At 38.5% G+C, this 22,248-nt stretch overlaps 4 protein-coding genes across 5 annotated transcripts; all 4 read left to right on the top strand.

Moving 5' to 3' along the window:
• Positions 1-62: 62 nt before the first annotated feature.
• On the top strand, positions 63-4,877 carry LOC139944962 (NADH dehydrogenase [ubiquinone] 1 alpha subcomplex subunit 1-like). Its single transcript, XM_071942157.1, has 3 exons — positions 63-277; positions 2,410-2,493; positions 2,848-4,877. Exons 1-3 carry the CDS (start codon positions 65-67, stop codon positions 2,887-2,889), a joined length of 339 nt encoding a protein of 112 aa, XP_071798258.1. The 5' UTR covers positions 63-64; the 3' UTR covers positions 2,890-4,877.
• A 3,806-nt stretch (positions 4,878-8,683) lies between these two features.
• Positions 8,684-9,370, top strand: LOC139944958 (echinoidin-like). Its single transcript, XM_071942154.1, has one exon. The coding sequence runs from the start codon at positions 8,765-8,767 to the stop codon at positions 9,368-9,370; it is 606 nt and encodes a 201-aa protein (XP_071798255.1). The 5' UTR covers positions 8,684-8,764.
• A 1,765-nt stretch (positions 9,371-11,135) lies between these two features.
• LOC139944957 (echinoidin-like) lies at positions 11,136-14,345 on the top strand. The gene has a single exon (XM_071942153.1). The coding sequence runs from the start codon at positions 11,143-11,145 to the stop codon at positions 11,950-11,952; it is 810 nt and encodes a 269-aa protein (XP_071798254.1). The 5' UTR covers positions 11,136-11,142; the 3' UTR covers positions 11,953-14,345.
• Positions 14,346-15,354: 1,009 nt separating this feature from the next.
• On the top strand, positions 15,355-20,816 carry LOC139944956 (rhomboid-related protein 4-like). Of its 2 annotated transcripts, none has more exons than XM_071942151.1 (7): positions 15,355-15,465; positions 16,452-16,721; positions 17,080-17,251; positions 17,694-17,852; positions 18,279-18,524; positions 18,809-19,006; positions 19,721-20,816. In XM_071942151.1, the coding sequence occupies exons 2-7, from the start codon at positions 16,581-16,583 to the stop codon at positions 19,933-19,935; spliced, it is 1,131 nt and encodes a 376-aa protein (XP_071798252.1). In that variant the 5' UTR covers positions 15,355-15,465; positions 16,452-16,580; the 3' UTR covers positions 19,936-20,816. The 2 variants fall into 2 exon arrangements, with proteins under 2 accessions (XP_071798252.1, XP_071798253.1); XM_071942152.1 differs by lacking the exon at positions 15,355-15,465 and adding an exon at positions 15,707-15,879.
• Positions 20,817-22,248: the final 1,432 nt, after the last annotated feature.

The following is a 22,248-nucleotide window of genomic DNA, read 5'->3' as shown; positions in this document are numbered from 1 at the left end:
AGGCTTACACCTAGACTTATTTACAATAATATTTAACGCTTGGAAAGCAATAGTCTGGTACCTTATGTGTGAACGAGGTTGTTTCAACCAACAGAGGTGGTGTTTCGGAAAGAAAATTTATGGTCAATTTGAGAAGCAAAATATTCGTTTTGTTCTTAAGAACACAAAGTCGAGAATGTGGTATGAGATACTGCCAGGTTTAGCCATTTTTGCGGGCTGCCTCAGTGCGGTAGGAGTAGTAAACATCGGCTTTCAAAAGCTAGGGAATGGTGGAAAGGTAACTCAATTTTTTTGTCAGCCATGTTTGTTTTTCATGTTTGTTGCCTTTGGGCTGGTTGCTTGAATTGTGTTGTTGTAAAATTCATTGATTGTTGTTATTCATTGACCCCCCACTCAACAAACCAACAAAGCACAGAGAGACGTGTAACTTGTTTGACTTCATAATCTCAATATTTATTTGTAATAATAAATATTTTTATAGGCCTATCATAAAAATAATAAATAAAAATATTATTTATATAATTATATAAATACTAAATACTATTATAGGCCTGCCTCATACTTTTCATAGAGTTATATATAATAAGAACTAGAGGGCGCACGAGTGATGCTTCGTGCACAAGTGCCACGGGACCGCAATTGACAAGTGCGTAATTCTGCACGCGCGTTGAATATGAAATACACGTTTGAGGTTTTTTTTATTGAACGCTCACGCGATGCTTTTTGTTCAACTTACAGACTTACAAAATGGCCGCACAAACACACGCTGTGAGATGCCAGTTTTGTCAACTTAGAAAATGGCCGCCTGCGTGCATGCCGGGGGGCGTATATAGGCCAGTGCACCCTCTAGTTCTTATATATAACTCTACGGCCTGCCTATAAATATAATAATACAATAATAAAGTATAATAAATCTATTCTGTATAATAATTAATATAATAAATAAAAAATAATATTGATTTTTAAATAATACTGAAATAGTGCTTTATTATCACACTCAATAGTCAACTATTAACTTTTATTTAAAATTATAATTTTATTATCCTTCAAAGTTCAATATTTAGTTTTCAAAACAACCAACAAAGACAACTTGATTTAAAAAATACCACTCCGCACTTAATTTTACCAATTAGAATTACTGTCCAAAAAAATCATGGTAATAATTAGACCTAGTTTAATACTTCAATCGCGAAATTTGTCATTATTAGTCGGTCACAGATACTGACAATTTTCAGAAAAAAAGGAGTACAGCGCCTCATCCCCAGCAACTTGGTCTAGCATGTCTAGGTAACAAACAATGCCATCATAAAACGCCATGTCATGTTTGTAATGATTGTCAGGCCTAGTCCTATGTTGTTTATTATTTAAACTTGTTGAAAATTTTATTGAAATGTTCAGTTATGGCATCATGCAACCAGGTCTGGAAATTAGCACTGGTAGTATTGCACTTGCAGGTCCGCAACAAGTGATTTTAGCATCAGGCCAGTTTGTAAACTTCTCATCGTACCAGTTAGGTCTTGTTTTTTTGTTTTTTTATAATAACACCTCACTGCATCTTTAAAGGGTCTGGGTACTTTTTGTAGGACACAAAACTACACTAAACTTCCACAGTTTAATGATAATAATAGTAGAAAGCTTCCCTTAAAATATTACTTGCTGAGAGGTGCTGTAGTTTTTGAGAAATGAGTAAAAACAAGTCACGAAAATCGTCTCTAAAGACGAAAACTATTTTAGCATGTAAAACTTATTTATTTTACTCATTTCTCAAAAACTGCAGCACCTCAGCTAGTAATATTTTAAGGTAAGCTTTCTACTATCATTATCTTCAAACGGCTTCAAAAATTGTAAATCTGTGGACATTGTATTTTGTGTTACAAAAAGTATCAATCTTCAAACGGCTTCAAAATTGAAAATCTGTGGACATTGTATTTTGTGTTACAAAAAGTATCAAAATCCTTTAAAGGAACACGTTGCCTTGGATCGGACGAGTTGGTCTTTGAAAAGCGTTTGTAACCGTTTGCTATAAAATGCATATGATTAGAAATATATTTTTAAAGTAGAATATAATGATCCACAGAAGTATCACTCGAAATTGCGTGGTTTTCCTTTCACCTCGTCGACTAACACGGTCGGCCATTTATGGGAGTCAAATTTTTGACTCCCATAAATGGCCGACCGTGTTAGTTCGCAAAGTAAAAGGAAAACCACGCAATTTCGAGGCAAATTTGTATGGATCATTGTATTCTACTTTTAAGACATCTTTCTAACCATATGCATTTTAAAACAAACGGTTACAAACGCTTTTCAAAGACCAACTCGACCGGTCCAAGGCAACGTGTTCCTTTAATTTGTAAATTTGTCCATTGACTATTATTAACTTTATTCATTTCCTTTTTAATACTCAAACAGCTCAGGAGGGTAGCTTCAAACCATTTTGAATATCGATTACTACGACGAGACGAAATGATCGCAGGCAAAGGATATTATTCAAAGGTAACAAACCTGTTCTTAATTGTAGGCCAGTAACAAATTATTATACAAATAATGAATGTTCATGAGTGCAATGGTGGAAATATGTTCACGAGTTGAAAGATGGAATGTTCTATTATGAGAAGTTACCTCTTTCGCAAAAACTACTTTGAGGGAGCCATCTCTCACAATGTTTTGTACTATCAACAGCTCTCCAATGCTCCTTACGGAGTAAATTTTTATGCTATCAATTATTTTGAGTAATTACCAATAGTGTCCAGTGCCTTTAAAAATCCTGCTGGTGCTGTGTGATTTTCACTCTCTGGCATATAAAGCGTTTGGTTTTTTAAAAATTTTGTTTATATTTTTTATCATCAGGGGCTTGAAGCACTGCCGGATGTGCCACTGACAAAGAACTAAAAGATGCATGTTGCAATAACCACCACAAGAGGGCAGCCTACCCTCAAGAGATCATCGCAATGACAAGATTGATGGAGGAATGTACAACTGTGATATCAAACGTGAAGGATGATTTTTGCGCATGAAAATAAACCCAATTTATATAAAGAGTAGCAGCCATCTTGGATTTTTCCCATTGACATCAATGTTACCAAACCGAGGCTGGAATAACAAAATAGTCTGGTTTCTATTTGCAAAATGATTATCAGCATTCATTATTGTCATTCGATACAAGAAACATGACCAAAATGGAGTCAGCATGATAGAGGTCAACTAATGAAGCAGACAATAAATATGCCATGGCCCAATTTCATAAAGCTGTTAAGCAGAAAATACTGATTAAAAAAAATTGAGTGGGGCACCAGACACAACAATGTAAACGTAATGTAGTTTTGGTTGGTAACCTGTTTCTGTAATGTAATACTTTTCTGTGCTGAGCACGCTTTTGTGCTAACAGGCTTTATAAAATTGGGCCCACATGACGGCAAAGGCTATAAAATTTTAAACAATACTTGTCATAAGAGATGTTAAATTTGCAACGGGGATAAAGAATATTAATTTTGGTTGTTAACCCATACACCGATGTGTGTTAGCACTGTATACTCAGTACTTTCCCGAGTCCTGTGAAAAAGTATCTCTTAAGTCTAGTTGGTAAGACACTGCTCTAGAATTGCAAGGGTCGTGGGTTTGAATCCCATCCGAGTAACATGCCTGTGATATTTTTTCACAGGACTCAGGAAAGTACTGAGTATACAGTGCTAACACAAATACTGGTCATGCTTATTTAAAACCTATGTTTTTTTCTTTGGTTTGAGACTCTTATATCCTCAAATATACCTGAATAATAAAAAAATAAAAACAGTATGGACCAGTGAAAAGCTTACAGCAGGACTGATACTTTACTCAAGTACAAATTTACAATTTCCTCATAGGGTGCCCTTAACCAAGGAGAAAATGCCTTGGTGCCCTTGCCCTTTCAAAAGCAAAGCATAAAGGCCTGCAGTAAGGTAACTCAATGGGCAAAAAGTTTGGACTAAAGCCCTGGGGCCAATTTCATAGAGCTGCTTAAGCAAAAAATTTGCTTAAGCACGAAAATGGCTCACCTGTTTTACACATGTTACTGGCCAAAATTTCATGCCATATACCTTATACCATATACATTATACCATATACATTGCTTGTGGCTGGTATTTAGCTGTTGTTCACTTAGCATAACAATTGAGTGGAGTCTTGGCCGGTAATCTGATTTTACTAAGCAAGGATTTTTTTTGCTTAAGCAAAATTTTGTGCTTAAGCAGCTCTATGAAATTGGGTCCAGTTCATACTTCCTGTGAATGCGAATGCGATGGGAATTTGACGTGAGTTCGACGTAACAACTTTGTTTTCGCTGTGAATATTTGCAGCGAATATGTACAAGATTTGAGCACATCTCAGCTGCTGCGAATTATTCATTGCAAATTTGTGGCGACAACATTCGTTTCGCATTCGCAGGAAGTATACACCGGGCTTTAAGGGGGGGGGGCACTGGTTGTCATAGACCTTTTCGCAAATAGTCGAGCGTGCGTAAAGCTAGGAATTAGGTGCATAGTGGTCTAGCTGGTGATCAAATTTGATCCATAGCTATCCCACAATGCACCTCATTCAACAGTTTGCGCTTGCGCAATGGTATTTGCGAAAAGGTCTGTTATAAAAGCAGGCCTCTGGCTGCATAGGATTATGAACTATCGCTCAGTTATAGCGTGTGCGACCTATCCCCTAAACTGACAAAGTTTATATTAGAAAGAAAGGAGACACGGACAGATTTCAAGATAATACTGACTAAGGCACTCGATAAAAAAAACCATATTATTTTGTTCATATTCATATTGAGTTGTATACAGAGTGCGTGTGTGTGTTTGCACTTCAGAGTTTTTAGTGTTATAAATAAAATAAAAATTAAAAAATCTGAATTTTTTTTGTTGATTTCCTGTGTTGATATTGGTGTTTGTTATTAAAAATTATTATGTGTATAATTTGCATCGAAGTTGAGAAATTTTTGATTTTGAAGTTCCAGAGTTTTGTTTTGGCCAGCTAAGGTAGCTTGATGTTAAATTATTCAGATATAAATAGATTGAGATCTTTTATTTACTTTTCTAGCACTGAGCTGAGGTAGACTGGGCCCCTGTCTTTATTTGCAAGGATAAAAACAGGTACTTGCTATTCCGATCAAGTGATCTCAATGGATACAATGATATCATTGGATAAATGCAGTGACATCACGGACCAATCAACAGGTGATTGAGCTGAGGTAGACTGGACCCCTGTCTTTATTCGCAAGGATAAAAACAGGTACTATTCCGATCCAGTGATTCCATTGGATACAGTGATATCATTGGATAAATGCAGTGACATCACGGACCAATCGAGATACAGATAATGGAAAGCTTACTTTCAGTCGTCTGTCCACGTGTGTACTTAAAGACACTGGACACTATTGTTAATGTCAAAGACCAGTCTTCTCACTGAGTGTATCTCAAAATATGCATAAAATAACAAACCTGTGAAAATTTGAGATCAATCGGTCGTCGAAGTTGCGAGATGATAATGAAAGAAAAAACACCCTTGTCACACGAAGTTGTGTGCTTTCAGATGCTTGACCTCACTCAAATTCGTGGAAAAATTACTTCTTTCTCGAAAACTAAGTTACTCAAGAGGGAGCCATTTCTTACAGTGTTTTACATATACTATCAACAGCTGATTGGTGTATAATTTGACTGCGTATCTCTATGTGAAATGAAAGTAGGTGAAAGGTGAAGATACACGACGGCTGGAGGCCAGTCTCTGACGTTATTCGCGAGCCTCGAAGTGTTACGTCAGATGTTCAAGCTTGTAAGAAGCTACTTGAATTCTGTTGTGTGCAATTTACATTATATTTTTGGGGCAGAGGTTTTCAAGTCATCGTAATGATTTATACATAAGTTGTGTGCAAATCTGTGAACGTAATCTTATCAATGTTGTCACCAAACTTGACCTAATGCCTTGCAAGTTGTGTCGGTGGCCCTTGTGTTTAAAAAAAAACTGTTAAAGGGGCTGGATACTTTTTGTAGGACAAACACAGTGTCCATAGATTTACATTGAACTCACACAGCTACGAGATAATGATGGTAGAAAGCTTCCATTAAAACAATACTTGCTGAGGTGCTGTAGTTTTCAAAAACGAGTAAGCTCAGGTACTCATAATCTTCAAACTGTGTAATTATGTGGACATCGTGTTGTGTGCTACAAAAAGTACCCACATTTATTTGCTAAGCAAAAAATGAGTGGGCACAAGTTACAACTGTAACCTGGGTTGTAACCTGTTGTTAATAGATGTTAATTTGCATCTGGGAAAGAATATCCATGTGGTTATACCCATTATAAACCTGTTTTTGCTAAGCAAGATTTTCTTGGGGTAAGCGATTTTTGTTGTGCTTACAGGCTTTATCAAATTGCAACATGCGGTTTTCTCGTGGTTTGTCTTTAAAGGAACACGTTGCCTTGGATCGGACGAGTTGGCCTATAAAAAAAAGTGTTTGTAACCGTTTGTTATAAAATGCATATGGTTGGCAAGATAATTTAAAAGTAGAATACAATGATCCACACAAGTTTGCCTCGAAGTTGCGTGGTTTTCCTTTTACTGTGCGAATTAACACGGTCGGCTATTTATGGGAGTCAAAAATTTGACTCCCATAAATGGCCGACCGTGTTAGTCGACGAGGTTAAAGGAAAACAGTGCAATTTCGAGGCATGTTTGTGTGGATCATTGTATTCTACTTTTACAGCATCTTTCTACCCAAATGCATATTATAACAAACGCTTTTCAAAGACCAACTCGACCGATCCAAGGCAACGTGTTCCTTTAATCATTCTTTGAAATCGTAATTAGACCCCATCGCACTATCTCCTTGCTCCTTGTAGCTTTGCCCTCTCTTCGAGACGCACTGGTGCCAAAGTCGGCACATTAGGCACCCCCAGGGATTTTTTGGATGGAAACCTACTTATATGAAACGTGAGTTAATTGCTTAAAGGCAGTGGACACTTTTGGTAATTACTCAAAATAATTATTAGCATCAAAACCTTTCTTGGTGACGAGTAATGGGGAGAGGTTCGTGGTATAAAACATCGTGAGAAACAGCTCCTCTGAAATCACGTAGTTTTCGAGAAAGAAGTAATTTTCCACAAATTTGATTTCGAGACCTCAAGTTTAGAATTTGAGGTCTCGAAATCAAGCATCTGAAAGCACACAACTTCGTGTGACAAGGGTGTTTTTTCTTTCACTATTATCTCGCAAATTCGACGACCGATTGAGCTCAAATTTTCACAGGTTGGTTATTATATGTATATGTTGAGATACACCAAGTGAGAAGACTGGTCTTTGACAATTACCAATAGTGTCCACTGTCTTTAAATCAATGCCACAACATTCAATTTGACAAAAAAAGGCTTCGTTTTTAGTTAACAGTGTTACTTATCCAAAATGCAGCCGATTGTTGTCCATCGGATACGAGTCTTCCCATGTCTTTACTGTGTAGCTGTGTTTTTCTACACCCGTTTCAACTCCGGTCACAGTATTAAATCACCTGTAAACATTGGTAGCGCAATCGGTCCTATTGGTCATCAAATTTGCAAGAGCATTATGAAAGGAAAAACACATTTTTTGTGCTTTCTGGTGCATAATAAAGGGCTTCAGCTGAGTGAGAAATGACCTCTTTCTCAAAAACTACTTTATATTACTTCAGAAGAAGGAGCCGTTTCTAATAATGTTTTAACTATCAACAGCTCTCCATTGCTCTTTAGCAAGTAAGTTTTTATAATGCTAACACTTACTTCGAGTAATTACCAATAGTGTCCAGTGCATTTAAACGCAAACAAAATGTGTTCAGTTCGTTGAACGCTTTGCTGTACTTTTTGTCATATGCACGATTAATAATAGTTTTCTCAAAATCCTAGTTTGTAATGAAAATTTAAAAACCCGAGTGATTACCAAACGTATACCTCCCCCATGTAATGACAGACCAGGCGGTTACGTCGTCATTATTATTTGGGTCCCAGGTGGCCTCAAAACATCATAAAATCATTTTCGGAAATTCAAGATCATGAGATCAAACCTGTTCGGTACCCTCTCCGATTCTAATTGAAACGCAGTGGGGATACCAAATGCAACAACAAGGTACCTCGGGGGATTTTGTATAGAGAAACCCCTACTTTTAGAGTCACAGAGAGGAATTTACAGAAACCTACTTAAAGCCATTGGACACTTTCGGTAAACAGTATTGTCCAAAGGCCCACACTTCGTGTATCACAACTTATATATAAAATAACAAACCTGTGAAAATTTAGGCTCAATCGGTCATCGGAGTCGGGAGAAAATAACGGGAAAACCTTTGTTTCCGCACGTTTCGCCGTGTCATGACATGTGTTTAAAATAATTCCGTAATAATTATTCTCGATATCGAGAATTGGTAATTGTTTTAATATTTTCTCAAAAAGTAAAGCATTTCATGGATAGATATTTCAAGAGAAGTCTTTCACCATTACCGTCTGTAAACCCTGTTAGTTATTTGTAAATCTGTGAACTTTTTGTTCTGTTCCGAAAGTGTCCAATGGCTTTAAGAGGTAACTGCTTTCGGCGAACCGAAATTTCGGGAAAACGAATTTTCTGGCGCTCTTTAAATTCATTACTTACTACCTTCTTTAAAAGGGAACTCAGTCTGGTCACCTATTACAGAGGCACGCCCACAGGAGGGAAAAATGCTTTAAAAACGGCGGAGGACGGCTACCCAAAACCAGTATCACTGACTTTTACAAGAATATCATCATGGGCTTCTTGACCGGAATTGTAGTGCTGATGGCAGCTGTAACTTTGACTCTTGTGCGGGCCGAGGATGGTGTTGTCTGCCAACCGCTTTGGACCCGTTTCGAGAACAACTGCTACCGATTCTTCGGCCCCGCGAAGAATTGGTCAAGGGCCGAAGAACACTGCCAGGAGTTTTTTAGCCGCTACGGACAGGGACATCTCGTCTCCATCCACAGCCAAGTTGAGAACAACTTCGTACTTCAGTTGAGAGAAACCAGCATCAGCTCACCAACAGAACATGTTTGGGTGGGATTTCACGAGGTCAGACCAGAGGAGGTGGAGGGGGACACTGGGCCTACCGAGAGTATTCTAGTGCGAGACGTTTACGACAATGAGGCCAACATGGAGCAACATCAGCCACGGGTGACACCCACAGAGGAGTGGCCGCAGTGGACGTGGACTGACGGTACACCTTTTGACTTCACTCAGTGGGTGCCAGGTGAACCAAGTGGCAACGGTGGACTGGGACAGATTTTTCACAGTCGTCGGCAAAAGTTCATTGGTTGGGATGACGTTGGCCCTCACTGGAATTTTCCATATATTTGCAAGATACCCATAGCACCATAAAACGTGGTATTGGTAAAATTATAGCTCCATGGTAAAATCCGATTTGGCTTGGTGCCCCTCATCAACCTAGCATGAACCCTTCCAAACTACAGCATCAACCTGATGACAATACCCCTTCAATATGACTGGCTTCTCGTTGTCAGAATATCACCCCACCTTTGCAAACGGCTGGAAAGAAGGTTACCACTAACGACTCTCTCACTACAACCATGAAGAAGAAAACAAAGGGAGTCAACTTAAGACTAACAACATTTCATCAATTTGTGGACGGCACGAACAACGGTTCTGTCTACGGTTCTGCTAAATCTGCTGCCGATAGTTCTTCGGCTGTTGACTTTCTTTTTATATCCACCATTGACAATCTTGTTCTGACAGTTTAGTTTCAAACAAAAATTATATACAAAACTTATAAAGTCACTTTTGAAAGTGTCAGATGTCGGGCTCAATTTTCGAGGCTAAGGTCTATAGGAGGGGCGCCCAAAAGATTTTTAAAAAATGTTTTGCTTTTGAAGGCCTATATTTAATGGCCATTACTTTTTGCTTTGCAATTATGCTGTATTCCTTAAGCCTCCGTTTTACCTAAAGGCACTGGACACCTTTGGTAATTGTCAAAGATCGGTATTACAACATGATTCATAACATAACAAACCTGTGAAAATTAGGGCTAATTTTTGGATCATCGATACGACAATACAAGAGAATCGTGAAAGAAAACACAATTGTTGCACAAGTTTGTGTGCTTTCAGATGCCTAAAAGGGCCACAGGCATGAAGTCTTATAATATTTGAGTAAGAAATTACCCATTATTTTCTTTAAAACTACATCACTTCAGAGAGAGACGTTTCTCACATTGTTTTTTTTTTACTATCATCAGCTCTCAATGTTGCTCTTTTACAAAAAGTAGGTTTTTATGCTAATCATTGTGTTGAGAAATTCAGATAGTGTCCAGTGCCTTTAAAATGGATAATACAGGATTGGTGCGTTTAGCATCATTGGTAAATGCCAGTCATCAGGCAAAATGAGTCGTTTGTCGATCAAGGTAACTTTTCGATTTTGAGATATTAGTACCCCCCCCCCCAACTCCTACTAAAACCTTTGATTCAAAAGTTGTAAAAGTAGAACTACACCAAAAAATGCAAGGGAGTAAAACTTAGAAATGGTGGTTTCAAGTCAAGTTGTTTATGGAGAATACATCGGCACGTTTTGTTTCAATGCTAAAAATTGTAATCCCTGTTGATGTTATTACCAGGAAGAAAATGCCAATAATATAAAATAAAATAATTGCTTATCACTCCAGAATGTTGGCGTGTTTTGGCTTGTTTCTCCATACTGATGGTTTCCGTGAAACGACTAGCTTGATCGCATCACTTGTTTAAAGGCAGTGGACACTATTGGTAATTACTCAAAATAATTATTAGCATAAAACCTTACTTGGTAACGAGTTGTTGATAGTATAAACAATGTAAGAAACAGCTCCCTCTGAAGTAACGTAGTTTTTCGAGAAAGAAGTTATTTTCCACAAATTTGATTTGGAGACCTCAGAATTAGAATTTGAGGTCTCGAAATCGAGGATATGAAAGCACACAACTTCGCACGGTGTGAAAAGGGTGTTTTTCTTTCCTTATTATCTCGCAACTTCGATGACCGATTGAGCACAGGTTTGTTTTTTTATGCATATGTTGAGATACACCAAGTGAGAGGACTGGTCTTTGACAATTACCAATAGTGTACACTACCTTTAAGAGTCACAGACGGAAATAAGATTGCAGAACATGATTTTGGGGGTAACTGCTTTCGGTGAACCTTCCCTTCAATCATCAGGGAAAACATTCAGACGCTCTTTAAATGTGTTAATCGTTAACTTCTCTATAAGGAAATTCAGTCTGGTCACCGATTATAGAGGCACGCCCACAGGAGGGAAAAAATGCTTTAAAAACGGCGGAGGACAGCTACCCATAACCAGTATCACTGACTTTTACAAAAATATCATCATGGGCTTCTTGACCGGAATTGTCGTGCTGATGGCAGCTGTAACTTTAACTCTTGTGGGAGCCGAGGATGGTGTTTGCTGCCCATCTTATTGGACTCAATTCGAGAACAACTGCTACCGATTCTTCGGCCCCAAGAAGACGTGGCCAATGGCGGAAATACACTGCAATGAATACTATATCAGCGGGGGAAAGGGACATCTTGTCTCTATCCACACCGAAAAGGAGAACAACTTCGTACTTCAGTTAAGAGAAACCAGCATCAGCTCAGAAACACAAAACATGTGGTTGGGATTTCAAAAGTCCAACTTAGACGAGAAGAAGCATGGTAGTAAGGAGAATATCCTAGTGCGAGACGTTTACGACAATGAGGCCAAAAAAGAGCAACATCAGCCACGGGTGACACCCACGAAGTGGACTTGGACTGACGGTACACCATTTGACTTCAGTAAGTGGTACCCAGGTGAGCCAAAAGGCAGCGGTACAGTGGGGCAGATTTTGAGCAAGAATAAGTGGTTGGCCCCTGGTTGGGCTGACACCAAGCCTAATGACGGGAATCTTCCATTTATCTGCAAGATGCCGGCAGCGCCATAATGTGGTATTGGTAAAAATCCGAGTTGACATGGTTCCCCTCATCAACCAAAGATGAACCCTCCCAAACTATACAGCATCAGCCTGTTGACAATACCCTATTACACATGACTGTCTTCTCGCATTCGAAATCGCTCACTCCGCCTTTGCAGACGGCTTGTAATGAAGGTCATCCACCAGTGACTCTCTTGCTACAACAAAGGGAGTCAACTTCATCATTGCGGACGGCACGAACAACGTCTACGGTTCTGCTCAATCTGTTGCCGATTGTTAAAGTTATTCAACTCTAAAAGCTTCGGCTGTTGACTTATTTTGGATATCCACCATTGACATTCTTGTTCGGACAACTTAGTTTCCAAATTATACAACACTTATTAAGTCACCTCTGAAAGTTTTAGCTGTTGGGCTCATTTTTCGAGGCTATGTCTTAGGGGCACCCAAAGCATCACTGATTTTGTTTGTGCTTTTTGTTGGCCTATATATACTGGTCATACTTTACTTTTTGCTTTGCGATTTATGCTGTATGCCTTTAGTCTCCGTTTACTTTATGATAAAAGCACTGGACACCTTTGGTAACATTTTCATCCTCATTTGTTGTATTCCGGCTTGTACATAAAATAACAAAATCTGTGAAAAAATGGGACGAATTTTTGGTCATCGAAGTTAAAATAGAGTGAACGAGAACATCTTTCATTTGTGTGCTTTCAGATGCTTCAGAGGCCTAGCCTAGAGTCTTTGAATATTTTGATTGGAAAATTTATCTATTATTTTCTCAAAAACTACTTCAGAGAGAGAGAGAGACAGACGTTTCTCATAATGTTGAATACTATCAACAAGTCTCCAATGCTCGTTACCAAGTAAGTTTTTTAATGCAATGTCCAATAGTGTCCAGTGCCTTTAAAATGGATAATACAGGATTGGTGCGTTAGCACCATTGGTGATGCCATCACGCAAAATGAGTCATTTGTCGATCAAGGTAATTGTTCATACTTTGAGACATCTTAAAAATTAGCACAATAGTTATGCTAAAAACCCATGCATGCTAATATCACCTTGATTCAAAAGATGTGAAAGTAGAACTACACACCAAGAAATGCAAGAGTTGTTTACGGAAAACACATCGGCACGTTCTGTTTCAATGCTAAAATTGTAATCCCTGTTGATGTTATAACCATGAAGGAAAATGCCAATAATATAAAATAAAATAATTGCTTAAAGGTCACTCCAGAATGTTGGCGTGTTTTGGCTTGTTTCTCCATACTGATGGTTTCTGTCAAACGACTAGCTTGATCGCATCACTTGTTTAATTTTAATCTTAAAGCTTCTTATACATACTGATTGTATGAAGTTCATTTTGTGAAATAATATTTTTTTCTTAAAGGCAGTGGACACTATTGGTAATTGTCAAAGAATAGCCTTCACAGTCGGTGTATCTCAACAGATGCATAACATAACAAACCTGTGAAAATTTGAGCTCAATCGGTCATCGAACTTGCGAGATAATAATGAAAGAAAAAACACCCTTGTCACACGAAGTTGTGTGCGTTTATGATTGATTTCGAGACCTCAAGTTCTAAATCTGAGGTCTCGAAATCAAATTCGTGGAAATTTACTTCTTTCTCGAAAACTATGGCACTTCAGAGGGAGCCGTTTCTCACAATGTTTTATACCATCAACCTCTCCCCATTACTCGTCACCAAGAAAGGTTTTATGGTGATAATTATTTTGAGTAATAACCAATAGTGTCCACTGCCTTTAATTAAGAAAAATGTATAGCTTAAAACCTACAAAAAACATAACAGCTGATCTTGTTATTATTCAATGACACATTGATTTCTAGTATTGTCAAAGACCATGTCTTCCCTCTTGGTGTAAGCCCTATATCCCAACATGCATAAAATAACAAACATGTGCAAATTTGAACTCAATTGGCATCAAAAATGCGAGAGAATGATGGAAGACAAACACGCTTGTCGCACAAGACGCATTGAATTCGAGACCTCAGTTGAGATCTCAAATTAAATTCAAATTATTTTAGTGAGAAATTATTTCTTTCTCAAAAACTACGTTAGGCCTGCTTCAGAGGGAGCCGTTTCTCACAATGCTTTGTACTATCAACCGCCCCCATTGCTCGTTACCGAGTAAGTTTTTATTCTAATTGAGTAATTACCAATAGTGTCCAATGCCTTTAAACTCCAAGATAATCACATGTTTGTTACTCCAAGTTCTGATTGGACACAAAACATGAGCACCGTTGTGACTTTGTCAGATCCTGTATTATCTTAAGTAGCCTATTAATTTGTAATTTTTGTTCCTGCATGCTCCAGTGTAATTATGTTTGGTCTATTTTTTATACATTTTGTTGCAACTCATTAAAAATGCTTTATGAATGTATACTAGTGACTCCAATGCATATTACTTTTAATGTTTTGTATACAATGTCGGCATATAACTCAAGCATTTTAGTCAAATGCACATAAATGGCTTGACCCCTGACAAAATTGCAACAAAAATAAATTTCGTCAACATTTCTTTTGACACCCTCAAACAACATAAATTATATAACGAACATTTTGAAAAAGGGAAGTAGGGGAAATGCATAATTTGCTTAAATTAAAAATGGCCGATTTTTGCCTCTGATTTTCACTCCAAAATTAATAAAGATTGACACCGGCAACATGGCGCCCATGTGAATAATTATCATACACTCTCAAAACCCCGGGTTAGAATTAACCTGGATCCGGATTTGGACATGACATGAGCCCGATTTCATAAAGCCTGTAAGAGCACACAAAAATATGCTTGGCATGAAATTTCTTTATTGATAAAAACAGGATTACCAACCAACTAATTGCCACGTGATTTTCACTGGTGAAGCAAACAACAGCTGAATACCAGTACATCAAGCAATAATAATATGCAACAAATTGAAATTTTGGTTGATAATCCTGTTTTTACCAAGGAAGAAATTTCATGCTAAGCAATTTTTTGTGCTTACAGGTTTTATAAAATTGGGCCTCGATGTATGTGACGGTGAAATTCACCCCCCCCCCCCACCCCGGAGATTCTGTCCTCCGTCGTATGGCGACTTACACTTCAACTTCTGATCAGCGGCGGGCGTTTGAAATAACTTTATATACACCGGGTGATGTGTTTATTTTGGAGGGAGACTGACTCGACGGGCCTTTAGGACTCCCCGTATCAAATTGAGCTGAGGATCAAAGTTCAAGAGTCAATGAATATTTTCCTTTGAATATTTTATTGTTATTGAAAAACTGTGAGCCTTCGTGCCTTTTTGAATATTAGTTTGATAAATTGTTTGCACTGTACGCCTATGCTATGGGAGCATTGTTTTTCTAGTGGGGTTGAGTTGGTATAGCGCCCTCTCTTGGTAGTTAATTAGTACGGAAGCAGTCAGTACTGAAAGTGTAAATAAACCCTTCTAAATACTACTCTCGCAGTGGTCCACGCCTTTATTTTGGTTTTCTTCGGTTATTTGTATCCTTCATGCAACATGTAAGTTACGTTAATACATACCCTTCGTATCAGTAAGATATATGGATAGGTCTCCTGCTTACGTTTGCGCTAAAAATAAATAAGGACACGTGTATTTAAATTTTAGGTCGGTGAAAATGATGCAATGTTAAAAATGCAATCAAGCCAATGGCAATACAAATACTAGGCCCTACAACACGAACAAGTACAACAGTATCTTTTAAAAATACATATCGCTCACACCACCACCATAGAGAGAAAGGACTCTATGGCACACACCCTGAGGCTCGAGTGTACTACACGGGTGCCACTACCTTCTTCTACCTCCAGCTCCATGCACACAGACGTCATAAAAATTGTTTCTCTTTTTTTAAACCTGTGCTGTAGTGTAGGCCTAAGTTACTGAACTGAATACTTTTATTAAACCACAAAAAGGTAAGCTATCACAACACTAAGATTTTTGTATGAGGGAAAAACAAACAAAATGTTACAAAATATTTATAAAAGGCCTTTGTGGCATGGTCACCGTGTGGTGCACGTGGACTGGTAAAATAATGGTTTAGACCTACGGCAACTGGGGCTCTAAACTCATTTTTTTTTAACACAATTTTTTTGACATTTTATTTGGTAGGCCCTACAGTAGTACGATAACGTTACCCTGGAGGCGAGTTACGTTATCGCAACTAGCTGTACAGGGGTGGATTCACAAAGAGTTAAGACTAGTCTTATCTCGAGTGAGTTAGGACGAGTTACTCGTCCTAACTTAGGACTAGCCACACGTTTTGTATATCTCCTAGGACTATTAGGACTAGTCCTAACTCTTTGTGAAATCGACCCCGGAGCCCTAAAGAGCCCTACAGTACTAGCTCCACAACTAGCCCTACAGAACCAGGTCTAGTAACAAATGGTAAACTTGGTCCTATTTATGTGTAATTTTTAGTAAAATGTAATTATGTTTTCAAAATGATAACTTTTGCTAACAATATAAATAAATCTTATTGTTTCAGAAATAAGGAAATTGATTGTTGCATATCTTCTGCCGGTCATTTCTTTGCTGTGTGGGTGTGGAAAGCCTAAACTAAAACCAGTCTGCTGAGTGTTACATCATCAAATCTGCCTCTACCTCCTGTGAAGCGATGTTTCGTAATCGTGGAAGACGACGTACCGAAGGACTTGGTCTCCTGCTACTGGGTGGCCAGCTGATGCGAGTCGGGTTGGATCGTATACCACCGACCACGCTTGGCACAATTGCTATAAATGTTGCCATTTATTTAAAGGTATGTAGTTTAAAAGGGTTTTGGTACCTTTGCCAGTCGTAACCAATAACTGTTTTGGTCAGTGGCCAGTGGTTAATCGATGGCAAGCTCAACCGAAACAGTTATTGGTTATGACCGCCAAAACGCACCCCTTTTTGTAGATCAAGTTTTTGAGGTGCATGCTGGTCTAGCTAGCGATCAAGTTTGATCGCTAGCTAGACCAGCATGCACCTCATTTAACAGTTAGTGTTTGCGCAATGGGTATTTGCAAAAAGGTCAATTATTAGCAAATTTTCAAATTTGAACTAATTTAGTTCCCATTTTTTTTCTCTCCCTTTTTGAATGATAATAATTTAGTAAATAATTTGTTGTCTCCAAGGTCCTGAATCCATACATAAAGATGTACCTGCGTAATCCGGGAATAAGGAATGTCTGTGTGAGCACGTATAGCGTCTGGTACCAAGGGGACTGGACTAGACTGGCCCTAGCGGCCTGGTTCCACCTGGACGACTGGCACCTCTATTACAACATGGTGTCGTTTCTTTGGAAAGGTAACAATCCTAGAATTCATCTTAACCCTCCTACTATGTGACCTTTCAATATCTTAAATTTTTGTTTTGCATGAAAGATAGGTTATGCAAGCTTGCAATATGATATCATGTAGTGAGTGAATCTACACAATACATTTATAATTAACCCTCGTACTGACTGACCATTAAATGATTGGTAGATAAAGTAATTCAGCCTGGAAAATGATATCACATGGTCAATGCATCTACGCAGTACACAGTCAACCCTCCTACTGTCTGACCATTCATTATCATCCCCTTTTGGTTTTGAATGATAGTTTCACACTGTGCCAGCCTGCAATATGATATCATGTGGTGAATGCATCTGTCTGACCAAAAACATCCACCACTTAAACTAGCCCTGCTGAACAATGTAACTGTCCATAGTGTCCGTTATTTATTCGCTGATTGTATTCGTGCCTAGGTATATCTCTGGAGAGACGGTTTGGGACGTTATACTTTGCCTATCTGATTGCCGTATTCTCGCTTCTGACTAACGCCACGATGGTTGGACTGAATTTTGCCCTTGCCGAGGCCATGGAAGATGAATCATATGTAGTCTCGTGTGCAGCTGGCTTTTCAGGTAAATTCATACTTTTTTTCTTGCCTACTTTTTTAAACATCAAGTATTAAAGACAAGTGGACACCTTTGGTAATTGTCAAAGACCAGTCTTATCTCAACATATGCTAAAAGTAACAAACCCTTGAAAATTTGAACTCAATTGGTTGACGAAGTTGCGAGATAATAATGGAAGAAAGACACCCTTGTCACACAAAGTTGTGTGCTTGCAGATGCTTGATTTTAGAAAATCAAATTCGTGGAAAATTACCTCTTTCTCGAAAACTACATTACTTCAGAGGAGTCGTTTCTCACAATGTTTTATACCATCAACCTCTCCCCATTACTCGGTATCAAGTAAGGTTTTATGCTAATAATTATTTTGAGTCATTACCAATAGTGTCCACTGCTTTTACTCTCTTCAATGTGATTGTTTACGTTTAACCTCAGGTGTGATATTTGCGCTGAAGGTCCTAACGACCCACTACACCCCCGCTGGTACCCAGTATGTCATGGGAATGTTCCCAGTGCCCTCTCGCTACGCCTGCTGGGCTGAGCTGGTACTCATCCAGCTCCTGGTACCCCGTGCCTCGTTCACAGGACACTTGGCTGGGATCCTGGTCGGCTTAGCATTCGTCAAAGGACCACTGAAAGATATTCTAGATATACTTCCAGCGATGCTGTCTTCAAGACCAGGTGAGGGTTTCTTAGCTTTCCTTACCGAATCGGTGCTCTGCTTACCGTAAGCACAGAATCGGCGCTTACGGAAGTTACGGGAATTATGTGCTTTCGGCAAGCATATTTCACGGGTTAGCAGCGAACTTTGGCTTGTGCGCGTGCGTACTCAACGTTACTAGGCGTTTTATGCTTACAAGGCTAGTGCAGAAATTCGGTGCGCGCCAGAAACGGGGAATCGTTTTATAAACCACTAATTATTTGACTGAATTTTGTTTATTTTCCTACATCCACACCCCTGACAGGATTTCAGGGTGCAGGAACAACTGGTCGAAGATCTTACACCTACACATCACAGACTACAGGGGGCAGAACGACGGGCGGTGGAATGCCAGGCCAAAGACCCCCTTATGACTCCTCTGGGATGCCGGGTCAGGGTCATGCTGCAGGGATGAACGAAGAAGAGCAAATGCAGGAAGCTATCAGAGCTAGCCTTCGTCAGGGTCAGTTAGTAATAACAATAATTAATAATAGAAATAATAATAAAGTTATTTATCACGCGCAAAAACATTTGCTCAAGTCGCTTGAACGAGAAGAAAAACTATTAAAAATAGTGGTTATAATGGTGGCGACATCGACATTGGATGTTTTTGGATTTTTACCAAATTCAGTGAAAGGGTTTTATTTTACATTGTTAAAACTATGCTAGGGTCATGCCATTATTTATTTTTTGCATGTTAGAGATTTGTAATTTTCCCTGTACTTCCATAAGAACTCTACTGGAAAAACGAGTGGATCACAAAACTGAATTTAACCTTGGAGCCTGTCTTTAATGTATAGAACTGGATTGTTAACTGTACGTTTCTGTCATGAATACTTTTGTCATTGCTCAATTATCTTTGCCTGTTGAACTTTTTAAACCATACTTTTTATTCCCAAAGCTTTTCATCGAACTCTTTGATTAAATTGGACTCTTTTGTTAACGTGGGCAGAAGGGTTGATTTGCCTGAACTGTTACAAAGATAAAAGCAAAAGTAACAATTTTGTGCTTTCTCTTTCCAATTTGTTTTCTTTTTGCTGTGCTGGAATTTTACCCACTGTTCTGCCCAAATTTGGGAGGGGAGCAAGTTGCCCCCCCCTATTACCTTTTTGCAAATTAATTTTCCAAAACAAAAATTACCACTTAACTCAGATTTTTGTTTGATTTTCTTCAACAGGCAACAATGGACCCTCCATGCCTCCATATTCAGAAAACAACAGTGCCTCGTCAGCCAGGCCCAGCGCACCCCCTCAAGAGGACCAGCAGAACGGCTCTCGGCTTTACCCAAACCTTAGTGAATTTACACAGCAACAAGGTCAAGGGTCACAGGGATCGCGACACGTTGACGAAGACGAGTTACGACGGAGGCGGTTGCAGAGATTCGATCGATAGAGGGAGCTGTTTACAGATAGAGACTTGTTGTATATAAAGTAACAGTTTTTTTTAATATAAATTGTACAAATAATATTTACTTTACAAAGCTTACAATTTTAGGGGGAAAATGCCATGCATGAAGTGGACCTTTTCTTGTATTTGCTCCACAAACCTGGAATGCACTCACTATCTCCATTAGTAACTCTGACTCTTTATGCAAGTTCACTGTGCGCTGCATATCGATGTAGTGTTATATAAATGCCTTTTGCAGGCACGAAATGTGATCCTTGGAAGAAAGTATGAACATATATTTCGAGCACAAGGGCTGACCTATCAGCCTTAATATTTATTTATGAGGCACGTCACAATGCTAACCCAAAATGAGGCGATGGGCGCAGCCACTGCAAGTGGTGGCGGATGTGCGCCCATAGCCTAATTTGGGGTAAGAATTATGACGTCATGCATAAATATTAAGAGAGGCGTATAGTTTGACACTATTGATAATTACTCAAAATAATTGTTAGCTTAAAAACCAACTTGGTAACAAGCAATGGAGAGCTGTTTATAGTTTAAAACATTGTGAGAAACCAAGTGAGAAGACTACTCTTTGACAATTACCAAAGGTGTCCAGTGCCTTTAATAGACTTTTTCAGGTTGTTTAGTAACAGTTTTTCTGATATTAGTTTTCAAGATCAGAAAAACTTGGAAATCGGACTGAATTAGGTAGGAAGAATGTTTTACCTGGGTATGTATAATGTATAGAGAGTTTTCCAACTATTTTACATTTTGCTATAAAGCTATTTCTTTAGATTCAGGAGATTTATTTAAGCTATTCATTCATTCAAGCTCTTGCAGGAACAAATTCCATGTTATGTTTGAGTGTATTTTTTAAAATAAAGCCACATCAAGAGATTGCAATTGTATAGTTTTGTTGTTGTTTTCAATTATTTGTGTATCCTTCTAGTGTAAAGCTTTCCAGGTGCTTTCAATGGAAAAAACCCCAAAATAAATTAAGAAAAAGAGAGAAAGAAAGAAAGATGGATGTATCAACTCATGTCATTTAAATCTTCTTTGGCTTATTTGAATTGTTTGTGGTAACACCATGTAATAACTATCTCTAAATGAGTTGGTTTAACTCTGCAAAGTTAAACCAACGGTTCTTTTCAGAACCACCCCAACTCATTTAGAGATAGTTATTACATGGTGTTACCGCAAACTCTTCTATATCTTATTTCCACCATGCAAAGTTTCAAATCCTACTTATTTGAATTGTGATAAAAACAGTGCAAACTTTATCGTGGTCCGGCTGTAAATATTTATTCTGTAGGACAGACTTGCCATCCTCACAGAAGTTTTTTTTAAGGATTCCCTTATAGAATAAAAACAAATTCCCCATTGAAATGCACTATGACAGTGGCAATTTTGCTGCAGAAACTAAGGCCGTGTCCGAATGGGCGACTTTGGCTACAGCTACGGCTAGATCAGCGCGTCTGTCAGTGTTGAAGAATGGCAGACGCGCGCGCCCTAGCCCTAGCTGTAGCCGAAGTCGCCAATTCGGACACGGCCAAAATTGCAGGCCGGCCGGTCAGTCAGCCGCATATTCAAGGAAATGATAATCCATTCGGTTCAAGGCGGTGGAATTTCTATCTCATCTTCTAGTGTCTGTTTTGAACGAATTTTTTTAATTATCTTTACTTATCAGTACAATTATTTCAATATTCATGAACAAATCACTGAGCAAACTAGAAAGCAGAATCAGATTATTGGGTTCACAAATTTTTGAGTAGTTAACTGCTAAAATTAAGACATCATCCAGTGCTGAACACAACTATTGACAAACTTGCAAACACGCCAAGGTTAAAATGTACACTTCCATGTTGCTTAAAGGATGAAATTATCACTGCCACAAACCGGCACAATAAACCTTGAGGTGGTTATTTCGGCTCACTTATGTACAGTCATGTTTATCTAATAGCCACTATAGAAAGCGCGTCAATTATTAAAGGCAGTGGACACTTTTGGTAATTGTCAAAGACCAGTCTCCCCACTTGGTGTATCTCAACATATGCATAAAATAACAAACCTGTGAAAATTTGAGCTCAATTGTTCGTCGAAGTTGCGAGATAATAATGGAAGAGAAAACTCCCTTGTCACACGAAGTTGTGTGCGTTTAGATGGTTGATTTCGAGACATCAAATTCTGAATCTGAGGTCTCGAAATCAAATTCGCGGAAAATTACTTCTTTCTCGAAACACAATGTTTTATACCATCAACCTCTCCCTATTACTCGTCACCAAGTAAGGTTTTGTGATAATAATTGTTTTGATTAAT

The sequence above is a fragment of the Asterias amurensis genome, chromosome 12 (assembly GCF_032118995.1).
Source record: "Asterias amurensis chromosome 12, ASM3211899v1".
Classification (NCBI taxonomy): Eukaryota; Metazoa; Echinodermata; class Asteroidea; order Forcipulatida; family Asteriidae; genus Asterias; species Asterias amurensis.
Note: the sequence above shows the minus strand (reverse complement) of the source record. Positions and strands in the feature narration are given on the sequence as shown.

Coding starts and splice junctions, on each gene's coding strand:
- LOC139944962 (XM_071942157.1), top strand. CDS start 65: ATGTGTGAACGAGGTTGTTTCAACCAACAGAGGTGGTGTTTCGGAAAG. Junction 278..2,409: donor AGCTAGGGAATGGTGGAAAG/GTAACTCAATTT, acceptor ATACTCAAACAG/CTCAGGAGGGTAGCTTCAAA. Junction 2,494..2,847: donor GCAAAGGATATTATTCAAAG/GTAACAAACCTG, acceptor TTTTATCATCAG/GGGCTTGAAGCACTGCCGGA.
- LOC139944958 (XM_071942154.1), top strand. CDS start 8,765: ATGGGCTTCTTGACCGGAATTGTAGTGCTGATGGCAGCTGTAACTTTG.
- LOC139944956 (XM_071942151.1), top strand. CDS start 16,581: ATGTTTCGTAATCGTGGAAGACGACGTACCGAAGGACTTGGTCTCCTG. Junction 17,252..17,693: donor GGTGTCGTTTCTTTGGAAAG/GTAACAATCCTA, acceptor ATTCGTGCCTAG/GTATATCTCTGGAGAGACGG. Junction 18,525..18,808: donor GATGCTGTCTTCAAGACCAG/GTGAGGGTTTCT, acceptor CACCCCTGACAG/GATTTCAGGGTGCAGGAACA.
- LOC139944957 (XM_071942153.1), top strand. CDS start 11,143: ATGATTTTGGGGGTAACTGCTTTCGGTGAACCTTCCCTTCAATCATCA.